Genomic DNA, 12,657 nt, shown 5'->3' on the forward strand with positions numbered 1-12,657 from the left:
TGTGTGTAAGTATTTGGAAGCTATAATATTAGCTTGTACTGAATGTAAAATGTTTGTATGTTCCTGTGTCTGATTACTGATTGAAAAACCAGGTCTAATCAAATCATAGAATGGTTTTATCCTTTCTGCATAATCCAAAATGTAAGGTCTGCCAAAATGTAGAAATTCTAATATAGATTGTAGTTTTTTCAGAGTCGTTGGAAGTTGGAGCAACTTACATTTTTCGAAGAAATATTCTTCCAGCCTTTTGCCTTCACATGACAACTTGTATCCTATAAACAGGATATTGAGATGGACAATTTTTTATTTTTATGAAATTAAATTTGTATCCTAAGGGCACAAACCCAAGAATTATGTGGTCCACTCTAGTCAAGTGTTCCATTAATTCACCATCCATCAGATAAATATCTTCTACATAGGACAACACCTCCTGATCAAAATCTTTAAGTAACTCTGTTACCTGGCTGAGAACAGCCCATACACCCCTGTGGAAAGCAACAAAATTGCTACTGATACCCTAGCATTGAGAATGCTGTCAAATATCTTCTTCCATGCACTTTATTCTGGCAATAACATCCATTTCCGATATCTAGTGTTGTTTTGTGTTTCTTCTGCTCAATGTTATTCATTAGTGAGGCACTATGTGCATTTTATACTGCAAATGTCTATGTGGAAGTGTTTAAATGTCTGTAATCTAATACTAGACAGTATGAATTACTGGGTTTCATGTCGGGAAACAAAGGATTATTGATTGACCAGGTGCAATTTTCGATTACACCCTGATATTCAAGTTGTTCTAGGATTTCCCTAACTTGCTTTTTGCTTCTTGTTTAATTGGATACTGTCTCTGGGGTTGAGGAATAGATGTTAGTGGGATCTCATGGTGAGGTTTCTCATCATCCCTTTCAACATGATTGCGGTTAAGTGCAGGCCTAGCGCTAATGCCCACTTCTTGGTGTATGAATGTTTAATTTATTCTGGAAGGAGCTCAGAGAAAGCAGGTAAATGACTGCTTCTCTCATTGGGCACTCCATTACAAATTCAGGTGGCCAATCCTTTTCATCCCAAAGAATATCATAACCATATGTCAGGTTCTCCCAAAAGAGTCCCTCCATTTTCCTGTGAGTGTTCCTCTCCATTTTGAGTGTTATTTCCTATTAATAATTTGTGACACTTACCCTTGTATCAGGTGTTTTCACTGTAATATGCTCAATCAACACTACTGCCACCATACAATCCATCAGGTTCCGGATAACTATTGTGACTTCTGCTGCGCTGTCCAGAATCGCCACTGCCCATTCTCCATTCAGAAGCAAAGTCGTCAGCAGCCTAGGCATTTCCTAATATAATCTCAGTTCCTTCTTCTTTTTGAATTGAGGTTTAGGAGTCTTTCGTTTATTTCGTTTTTGATAATATAGTCTGAAGTGCGATGTCTCCCTTTTCACCTTCACACTCTCTTCTGATCTGTGCTCTAACTATCCATCTCTCTCTGAACTTGTATCGGAGGAATCCTGAAACGAATGAGAGGAAGGTGCATCAGTAGCCTGATACCTGTCAGGCTTTCTAGTATTATCATGGTTTCTCAAATTGTATTTTCTCTCAGTGGTCTCCTGTTGAGGAGACCCGCCCCCTGAATGTGTCATGTTTTGTTTATTTTTTGTTTGTTATCCTATTTCTTCTTGGAAGAATCGGGTGCTTGCTTAGAGTTATCCTTTTCTGAATTGCTCTTAACCTGTGGTTTTCTAGGTCTGACTCCCAAATGATCTCTACCCAGGGAAGCATAGGATCCTTCGATAATTTTAGGCAATTCCCGCTCCTGCTGTGCAGGACTGAATTCCCTTAGGCATTGACGTATAGCCAATGCAGCTGCCTCCCCTTTTATCTTAATTAACATAATGGCTGATACTTGGGGAAAGTTGCCCATCAGTTGTTTCATCCCCAAGTCCAGGGCAGGCTCTGCCCTGTGCTCATTCTGTAATTATTTCAGAATGCCAGGTAATACTGCTTTTCAAGGAGTAACATTAGTTCTGATGTAGATATCAGCGAAGACAGTACCCCAAGTGGCACAATCTTCCACCAGGGGAGCCATCCCCATTGGCAAGAAAATTGTTAATATTCTTTGTTTATCCTGCAGGCCTGTATGGGGAAAAACCGCTTCAAACTGACTTGTTTGCTGTGCTGTCCAGAGCGGAATTTGCACGCGAATGGTAGGAATCTTTCCCATAACGGCATTTACTGTTTGTGGGCTGATACCCATAGTAGCCAACTGAAGTTGAACAGCCTGAGCAGTCCGCACAGGGTTAACTGATAGTGTTCGCACTATGATGTTTAAGATTTATATACATTTTTACTAGTTCTTCGTATAGGGAATATAATTCTGCAGCATTTAATTCAGTAAAATCGGGATGCGATGTACAAGCAGCTAAGACCAGCCAGGTTGCTCCTTCTTTACCGAGCGGACCAAGTCTCACTTTTTCTGTGGTATGGAGGAGAGCACCTTTGAACAAATTATTGTGTTCTTGGAAAGTTATTGGAGCTTCTATGTCTACATATGGAAAGTATTCATCTGGTGCTTGATCTTCAATGTAAGAGTGAAACAATTTTGTGTGAGCACCCACAGCTGGAAATTTAACCCAAGAGTAAAATACCACTGTTCTGAAGGTCTTGTGTACCTCAACCATGAAGGTAACATCTCCACCCGCTGCCGGGAGACCATGTTGTAATAATCTCATAGTAACTGCTTGGCTGCAGTTTTCTATGATATTTAAAGCAACTTCTTGTTCTCCTTCTCTTCATTGTTTGAAATAGGTAAGAACATTTGAAAATGAATTGGGGATAGGGTTTACACAATGTTGGAAAATTGTAACCCTACAAGCTTGAATATCCTACAGTCAATACATAGGGTATACCTACTCATCTGAGGTGGATTTCATGTTCCCACCATGGGCGTTCCCATTTTGGAGCTGAGTAGGAGTCTCTGAGAAAGCAAGACTGAACTACTCAGCTAGACCATTAAATAAGAACCCGCCCAACATTGGTGGGGCCATGTTGTGTAGTTCCTACTAACCCGTAGGATCTGCATGTTTATTGGACAACTTAAACTTTGGGTGAGGGGCCTAGATTGATTCCGGGCAACCCCATAGGGTATGTTGGCCTAGATGTCAGTTAGCTCACAGTGCTACCACAAGCTCCCTTAACCTTTTGAAGGAGCGAATGGTTTTGGCAAATATGGAACATAAAAACCCTCAGCGATCGTGGAAACAGATCAGTACCTTACGCTCAGTCACTCATGCTTTTTGCTCTTGGAGAAATATAAAGAGAATACATAGTGGGACGTTTTCGATATATTTATTGAAACAACTTTATTCTTGTATATAATACGTGTGCTGAGATAATCAGTAGACAGAAGCAGATGAAAGTGATTACGAGCACCAAAAGAGTAAGCAGTAGATACAGTTCTATCATAGTGCTAAATAAGTGTATATTTGCAGGCATATATAATCAAGCATTCTCCTACAATGCCAAATCTTACTCCGAGTGTATCTAGAATGTGTGTGGGTATAGAGCCAAGAATCTCCCCAAGGGACGACCCAACCCCATTGCCTGTCGGGGGAGAATGAAGGACCGCTTCTTGATCACAAACTGGACACGGAGATGTCAGACCAATGCATGGTGTCAGCTGAAGTACCTCCTCTGCTAATCTTTTGGGATGCTCATTATTTGTACTAGAAAGAAGCCTTGCAATGTGCGTACAGATTAGCAATGTTAAGGGCATGTAGATAGCCCTGTCACTCCGAGATTGAAGATAGACCAAAGTTTATACATAATTTGTAAAAGGGTCTTGTACATGGCGTTGGAGGCATAGTGATAATGTTAGGCGAAGCTGGATTTGTAAATACGAGTAGTTTCAGAGAAACAAATCCAACATTGTCACGTACTTAAGTGTGTGCAAAAGCTCACAGCAGAATTGTTATTGTGCAAACGTACGACAATGTAAGAAAATGTGCAGCTTCATGACTTGGGCCTAACCCGGGCACATGACAAAAGGAGTTACATTATTTTTTTTCTTTTTCAGATAAAGGACATCGCCTCCTTTCTCTTCTTGCTTGCTGTTTGGGTTGTGTCTTTTGGTGTATCTAAACAAGTGATCCTTGTACATAATGAAGAGCGGTTGGACTGGATCTTCCGCAGTGTGATATATCAGCCTTTCCTCACACTTTTTGGGCAGTTACCTACCGATGTGGACAGTAAGGAACCACTTTGTTTTTTCTGTCACATGCCATATTTATTTCTCATTTGATGTCAAATACCTTAATTTCGGCAGCCATGCCATAAAAGTATACATAAAAGAATTGATAAAACAATGAACCCAGCAGTAATCCATCACAAAATATGTGAGCTCAATTAAAAAGATCAATATAAAATGTAAATAGTAGGTATAGTGAAATACAGATGTCAACAGTCACAAATCATCAAAGATGTCAGAGCAGCAACACGTGTCCGAAATAGTTCATCGGTTAGTGCAGAGCTTAAGTGATTTAAGCAGTTAAATCTAAAAAAAACATTACACAGGCAAAGCCAAGGTGCAAAGCACGCTGTCAGCTACTTTGGAAGAATCGCCAGTGTTCATATGGACCCCATATGCCCCACAATTTGGCAACAGAAGTTGAAAATAGGGGGCGAGGATCCGACTTTGCTGCCAAGCGGCTATGGGAGCCCAGCTGTTTGCATAAAGGTTCTATTCACAGCTGGCGAGTTCTAAGCTAGGCAAGCAAAAGTACATGGGCATAGGAGTAGCCAGAAAATTAAATTATGCCCTACTTCGACCCAACGCTTTATGGCACCAAGCAAATGAAGCAAGTCATCATGACCCTCCCCATACGAGCTCTCTTCTCTCTCCCATCCAAGCATCTATCCATTCATCCTTTCATCATCCTGCTGATATTCACAATTTCACCTTTTTATTATGTCATCCAATTAATTTTCATCCATCATTCAATCATTTGCTGTTCCTTCCAGTCACCCAGTCCTATTCAAACCTATGCATGCATCTCAAACCTATTCATCCATCCACCCTTTCAATCATCCATCTCTACATCCACCCTACAACAAATCCATCCACCCTTTCACTCACCCATTCACCCCATGCATCCTCCCTTTTACTCATTAATTTATTTATCTTTCCCTCAGCCATCCAGTCATCTAGCCTTTCACTCATCCTTCTGCATAGCCACTCATCCATTCACTTACCTTTTCACACTCAACCACCCACTCACTCATCCATCCATCCATATTTTCAGTAATCTGTCCATCCATCTATCAGCCCTTTCACTCCTCCATACCTTCTTTCACTCATCCATCCACCCTTTCATTCATCCACCCTCCCCTTCAGTCATCCATTCATTCACTCATCCACCCATCCACCCTCCCCTTCACTCATGCATCTGTTATTTCCCGCATGCATTCTTTCATTCATCCATTCTTTCACTTATCCATCAGTTCGTTCACTACATCATCTGCACTTTCACTCCATCCATATGTTCCTCCTGTCTTTCACTCATCTCATCCATCCATCATCCACCATCCTTTTCACTCATATATCCATTGTTTTGACTAATCCATCCTTTTACCCATTAATCCACTCTTTCACTCATCCATCCATTCTTCACTCATCCATCCTTTAAGTCAGGTTACCATCCATCCGTCCTTTCACTCACATATCCATCCATCTATCCTTTCACTCACTAACTTCCCTTTTGTCTGCCAAGTTGCAGACAGAAGAGACCCATCAAGAACTCCACCTCATTGTAGCTTCTAAAGTTGGGGGAATCAAGGCGTCCCAGCATCCATCCATCCATCCATCCATCCATGCATCCATCCATCCATGCATCCATTCATCCATCCATCTATCCTTTTGTTCATCCATCTATCCACCTTTTCATTCCGTCCAGCTGCCCACCCTTTCATTCCACTCATCCATCCTCCCTTTTAACTAATCCATTCATCCTTCCTAATCATTCATCTACCCTTTCATTCATCCATCCATTCACCCTTTTTTCCATCCACCCACCCTCTTTCATTCATCCAATTCTTTTTACACTTCTCCATATATCCATACATGTATCCATTATCCACCCTCACTTTCACTTATCCATTTTTACATCCATCTCTTCACTCATTCATCCACCCATTCACTCTTTCACTCACACACGTATCTGTGAGAAGTTGGCCTGGCGTATGATGTTCACTATTCTAGTGGGCACCTTTCACCAGTCCAAACTACCCTTATTGATGGAAGGTTTAAGACAACCTTTATAGAAAGCTATCCTAGTGGTAGCTGTGGAGAGCAGCTTTCAGGCTAAGTTTTCTAGCACAGTATACGTTTTGACCTAGGGCCCTCACAAACCATATTCTAAACAAGTGGTAGAAGAACCACGTGAGGGATAGAAGTGAGGCCTAGGGCATGTAGAACTGCTGGGGCAACCAGGAACCATACAGGGTAGGGACGCAGGAGACCCACGGGGGACGCGTGCAGTGACTAAACACAGCCGCAAATCACCATAGACTTCTATGAGGAAAGTTAAAGTTATAAAGTTAAAGGTTTCTGACACTTTCTATTTCTATTTAGGGAGTTTTGTAAAGCGCTTGATGACGCACAACGGCGTGTCTCCGCGCTAAGGAGAGAAATGTACTGGGATCTACTGAGCGGCCTACCTTACTGAGCGAATAGTATAGTTTTAAGCTTGGCTCTGAAAATTAGCTCAGATGGTTCTAATCGCAGTGCCATCGGTAGTTTGTTCCATCTGGAGGCAGCAAGGTACCTAAAGGACCTTCCACCCATCCGCACTCTAGACACCTTGGGAACAACCAGGAGTCCAGAGCCGGCGGATCTCAGAGTCCGGGACGGCTCATAAGACGTTAGTAGTCCCTGCAAAGGGAGAGGAGACCGCCCGTTGATGATCCGGTGGCACGTGCATAGAGCTTTGAATTCTACCCTACTTCTGACCGGGAGCCAGTGCAGCGACCGGAGGGCGGAAGCGGCTCTTCTGGGTAGTTTAAGCACCAATCGTGCGGCGACATTCTGCAGAACCTGTAGGCGGCTGAGATTCTTCTCCAAGGTCCCTAAATAGAGGAGATTGCCGTAGTCCATCTTTGATGCAACTAATGCATGCACCAAAGTTTGTCGGGCTTTTAAGGGTAAAAACTTCAGAGTCTTCCTAAGACTTTTAAGGGTCCCAAAACAGGATCCGACCACCTGGTTAATCTGGGGGCCAAAAGTGAGGTCAGCATCAAACCAGATGCCCAGGTTCTTAGCTTTCTGGCACGGGATGGGTGTTGGAGTGGAATGCGAGGGAACCCCTTCAATACTGAACACTTTGAGAGTCAAGACCCACGGGAGCACCGAAGTACTTGTGTTACCTCACCCAGGGAAACGGGGTGCATAGGGGTCTTTTTGTGTCGGATTTCGTCATCGATTCCTATGGAGAGCTGCAAAGAAGTGCTGCAGGCGACCAGGAGCAAAGTGTCCGGATGGATCCAAGGGTGGATCGGAGATCTAAAGAACCTGAAAGCAGAGGGGAAGATGTCTGGGTCACTAGCCAGTGACCAGGATGGCGACAGGAAGATGCGAGCCGATGTCGGGTGCTTTAAGGTGAAGTAGGTGAAGCTTGACTCTACAGTCACATGGTCCAGGAGGTGTCAACGATGACCAGGAACTGGATTTGAGCTGTCCCACAAAGGATGTCGAGTGCTGCAGCGTCGGAATCCAGATTGGACCCAACAAACCTTGGCAACAGCAACCCACGCAAGATGACAAGATTGGCTTTGGTGCAGACCAGCAAGGTCTGAGGGACTCACCCTTTGGAGGGAGGTCAGGGCACATCTTGAGCAACCAGGAAATCCCAAGAAACAAAGGATTGTTCTTCTTGGGGACCCAGTAGCTAACCGGCTAGGGATCGCAAAGGAGCCTCGAGCTGCGGTGAAGAAAAGGGCCCACTAAACACTCGTGGAGTGTAGGCCTCTCAGCTTCAGTGCAAAAGGTGATCGGGGCAAGGGCAATAAATAGCCCAATGCACAACTTTGGGAAACTTTGGGAAGTAGGTGTACTTGCAAACTTGCAGGATGTCCAGAATTTTTGGTCCCACGTCTCTCGTGATAGCTACATGTCTCAGCTTTGTTGGGGACTCTTGTCAGCCTCGGAGATGTCTGAAGTCTGTGTCCTGTGTCACAGATTCTTCAGGATCCGTCTGGAGCCTTAAAAATGCAGACCGGCAAGATACTTCTTTGGTGCCTGTTTGAACAGGGAGGTCACTCCTTGACCCCAAGGGAGATTTCTTCCATCTTACAGTCGATATGGAATGTCGAAGGTCCAAGATTTCATCTTCAGATTTTCGTCCAGGGTAATCTAAAGTCCTAGTGACTGGGTTCCTGTACTAATACTAAGTTTAAGGGTTGGACTAACTCTAGGGTGCCACCTATGGGAGGACCTGGGGAAAGGGTGGTTACTCCCCTTCCCCTTTGTCCAGTTTCACGCCAGAGCTGGGTCTGAGTGCTCCTGCAACCGGTTTGAACTGGGAAATGCATGGAGGACCTTGTGTGACCCAGGCAGTGTCTGAAAAGCATTCACTGAATGCAGCCCACCCTGCCCCAATACACTAAAGTCTGTCTGGGGAGGTGCTGGCACCTCCCTGGACAGGAAACCTATTGTCCAGGCCTCTCCTGCTGGAGTTTTATCCAGCAGCAGGAGGTCAGACTTGTGTCTGTGGCAGCAGCATCCATTTTGTGATGCTGAGGCTCTTTTAAAGATTTACTGGGAAAGTAAGTATGTACATGTCTTCTCCCTCTAGAAGGGTGGAATGCTACCCCCGCTGCCAGAACTGGCGAGGGGGTAGTATTCCAACATGTTTTGATAAAGCCAAACCAAAGTTAGCATCAACCGCGAGGATTATAATGCACTAAGGAGTATATGGTATGGCTATATCATGGAACAGCTATAAGGAAGGGATTCCGAAAGCTGCAGAGGGGCTCAGCTCATTCTAGGGCACGCTCTCACACAAAACCAAGCACTCTGCCTTCAGGATTGTCAAGGCCTGCCATAGGAGTGACTTATAGGTTACTATGTGTTTATATATATATATATATATATATATATGTCCAAGCTATCTCCCCATGCGGAGAGAAAATGAGTCGCACACGGAGCTTCGTTTTCAATGTTAAGCCGTTTATTTAATTTGGACAGCAGGATTAGGACTTTTTCGACGCGTTTCGTTTCTTCCTGGAAACTTTTTCAAGATGTGTCCTGCACCTAAAAAAACATAACATGCCGTACGTTCCCCAGTCCGATGTTTTAGCATTGTTTCACTTCCTCCGCTGGTATCTTTTTTAACCATTTCCTTTTTGCGCTGCATTGTGGGACACGAGGTTCAGACGGTTGTTGCTTGTTTGTGACCCTCCGGTGGGCGGTGATTAAAATCCTGTTGAACATTGTCCATACAATTCAATATTTTCGGCAAAAAGTTCCCCCATGTCAGCTTACTTTTGAAACTGACTCGGGGCCAATACCGGGGTCCAGTCCTCGGCGGCACTTTTCTCCCCATCCGTCTTATCAACTCCAACACTGTGGTTCGGGTTTGGAGAGCATGGGCGCTCTTCTGGTGGTGCGTTAACTCTTCGGCAGAACCAAGCCGATATACATGTCCAAGCTATCTCCCCATGCGGAGAGAAAATGAGTCGCACACGGAGCTTCGTTTTCAATGTTAAGCCGTTTAATTAATTTGGACAGCAGGATTAGGACTTTTTCGACGCGTTTCGTTTCTTCCTGGAAACTTTTTCAAGATGTGTCCTGCACCTAAAAAAACATAACATGCCGTACGTTCCCCAGTCCGATGTTTTAGCATTGTTTCACTTCCTCCGCTGGTATCTTTTTTAACCATTTCCTTTTTGCGCTGCATTATGGGACTTCTTTTTGCGCTGCATTGTGGGACACAAGGTTCAGACGGTTGTTGCTTGTTTGTGACCCTCCGGTGGGCGGTGATTAAAATCCTGTTGAACATTGTCCATACAATTCAATATTTTCGGCAAAAAGTTCCCCCATGTCAGCTTACTTTTGAAACTGACTCGGGGCCAATACCGGGGTCCAGTCCTCGGCGGCACCTTTCTCCCCATCCGTCTTATCAACTCCAACACTGTGGTTCGGGTTTGGAGAGCATGGGCGCTCTTCTGGTGGTGCGTTAACTCTTCGGCAGAACCAAGCCGATATACATGTCCAAGCTATCTCCCCATGCGGAGAGAAAATGAGTCGCACACGGAGCTTCGTTTTCAATGTTAAGCCGTTTATTTAATTTGGACAGCAGGATTAGGACTTTTTCGACGCGTTTCGTTTCTTCCTGGAAACTTTTTCAAGATGTGTCCTGCACCTAAAAAAACATAACATGCCGTACGTTCCCCAGTCCGATGTTTTAGCATTGTTTCACTTCCTCCGCTGGTATCTTTTTTAACCATTTCCTTTTTGCGCTGCATTATGGGACTTCTTTTTGCGCTGCATTGTGGGACACGAGGTTCAGACGGTTGTTGCTTGTTTGTGACCCTCCGGTGGGCGGTGATTAAAATCCTGTTGAACATTGTCCATACAATTCAATATTTTCGGCAAAAAGTTCCCCCATGTCAGCTTACTTTTGAAACTGACTCGGGGCCAATACCGGGGTCCAGTCCTCGGCGGCACTTTTCTCCCCATCCGTCTTATCAACTCCAACACTGTGGTTCGGGTTTGGAGAGCATGGGCGCTCTTCTGGTGGTGCGTTAACTCTTCGGCAGAACCAAGCCGATATACATGTCCAAGCTATCTCCCCATGCGGAGAGAAAATGAGTCGCACACGGAGCTTCGTTTTCAATGTTAAGCCGTTTAATTAATTTGGACAGCAGGATTAGGACTTTTTCGACGCGTTTCGTTTCTTCCTGGAAACTTTTTCAAGATGTGTCCTGCACCTAAAAAAACATAACATGCCGTACGTTCCCCAGTCCGATGTTTTAGCATTGTTTCACTTCCTCCGCTGGTATCTTTTTTAACCATTTCCTTTTTGCGCTGCATTATGGGACTTCTTTTTGCGCTGCATTGTGGGACACAAGGTTCAGACGGTTGTTGCTTGTTTGTGACCCTCCGGTGGGCGGTGATTAAAATCCTGTTGAACATTGTCCATACAATTCAATATTTTCGGCAAAAAGTTCCCCCATGTCAGCTTACTTTTGAAACTGACTCGGGGCCAATACCGGGGTCCAGTCCTCGGCGGCACCTTTCTCCCCATCCGTCTTATCAACTCCAACACTGTGGTTCGGGTTTGGAGAGCATGGGCGCTCTTCTGGTGGTGCGTTAACTCTTCGGCAGAACCAAGCCGATATACATGTCCAAGCTATCTCCCCATGCGGAGAGAAAATGAGTCGCACACGGAGCTTCGTTTTCAATGTTAAGCCGTTTATTTAATTTGGACAGCAGGATTAGGACTTTTTCGACGCGTTTCGTTTCTTCCTGGAAACTTTTTCAAGATGTGTCCTGCACCTAAAAAAACATAACATGCCGTACGTTCCCCAGTCCGATGTTTTAGCATTGTTTCACTTCCTCCGCTGGTATCTTTTTTAACCATTTCCTTTTTGCGCTGCATTATGGGACTTCTTTTTGCGCTGCATTGTGGGACACGAGGTTCAGACGGTTGTTGCTTGTTTGTGACCCTCCGGTGGGCGGTGATTAAAATCCTGTTGAACATTGTCCATACAATTCAATATTTTCGGCAAAAAGTTCCCCCATGTCAGCTTACTTTTGAAACTGACTCGGGGCCAATACCGGGGTCCAGTCCTCGGCGGCACCTTCAGTATATATATATAGGATATAGATATACTGGGCCTCATTTATGAGGCCTTGCATCAGTTTTGCGCTTCCGATGCGTCACTTTTTGTGACGCATCGGGGCGTAAAACATGCCTCCTGTTGCGCACTATTTACAAGGTGACGCATCTAAGCAGATGCGTCACTTTGTAAACACCTGCGCTACATCATGGCTGTGTCAGGTATAATGTATGCAGGGGGGGCGTTCCCCCGCAAAATGCCTCGTAGAAGTGACGCAGTGAAATCTATGAGATTTCACTGCATCACTTCTAGGACGCCATTGCATCAAAATCTTGCGCCTGCCTCACAGCAGGCGTAAGACTGACGCAGGCCCATTCAGATGGGGCTAGCCCCATGTGAAAGGACGTATTTCTGGAGATGCGTCACTTTTGTGACACACTCCATCAATGCGTCACTTTTGCGCTTACAGATACTTCAGAAATACTGACGTATCTGTAACTCCTTGCGACATGATGCGTCATACATTAAATATGACGCAACAGGTATGTCGCAAAGAGTGCGCACTGAGAAGTGACGCATCGCTGCTTTCACGCAGCAATGCGTAATTTCTCATAAATGAGGCCCCATATATCTAAGTAAGGGGTGTTTACACCACCAGGCTGCTAGTGCAGACCTGTGGTGCCATTCTGGAAGGCTTTGCAGGGGTGGCATAATACGTGCTTCAGCCCCTGGTAGGCCTCTGGGGTACCTATGCCCTTGGTACCTAAGGTACCATATACTAGGGACTCATAAGGGTGACCCAGTAACCAATCTGGTATGTAC

The 12,657-nt window shown here is 44.7% G+C and overlaps 1 protein-coding gene across 3 annotated transcripts in view; it reads left to right on the forward strand.

The window, feature by feature from the left end:
* The window catches only part of LOC144773619 (transient receptor potential cation channel subfamily M member 2-like), a 1,811,195-nt gene that overhangs the window by 1,245,213 nt on the left and 553,325 nt on the right, over positions 1–12,657 (forward strand). For all 3 annotated transcript variants that reach the window (XR_013600034.1, XM_078658765.1, XM_078658766.1), the window contains one exon: positions 4,076–4,247. Coding sequence is in view for 2 of the 3 variants with exons in the window: in XM_078658765.1 (XP_078514891.1) it covers positions 4,076–4,247 (172 nt within the window). In the remaining variant the exon portion in view is untranslated. The remainder of the gene's footprint in view (positions 1–4,075; positions 4,248–12,657) is intronic.

The sequence above is a fragment of the Lissotriton helveticus genome, chromosome 8 (genome assembly GCF_964261635.1).
Source record: "Lissotriton helveticus chromosome 8, aLisHel1.1, whole genome shotgun sequence".
Lineage (NCBI taxonomy): Eukaryota > Metazoa > Chordata > Amphibia > Caudata > Salamandridae > Lissotriton > Lissotriton helveticus.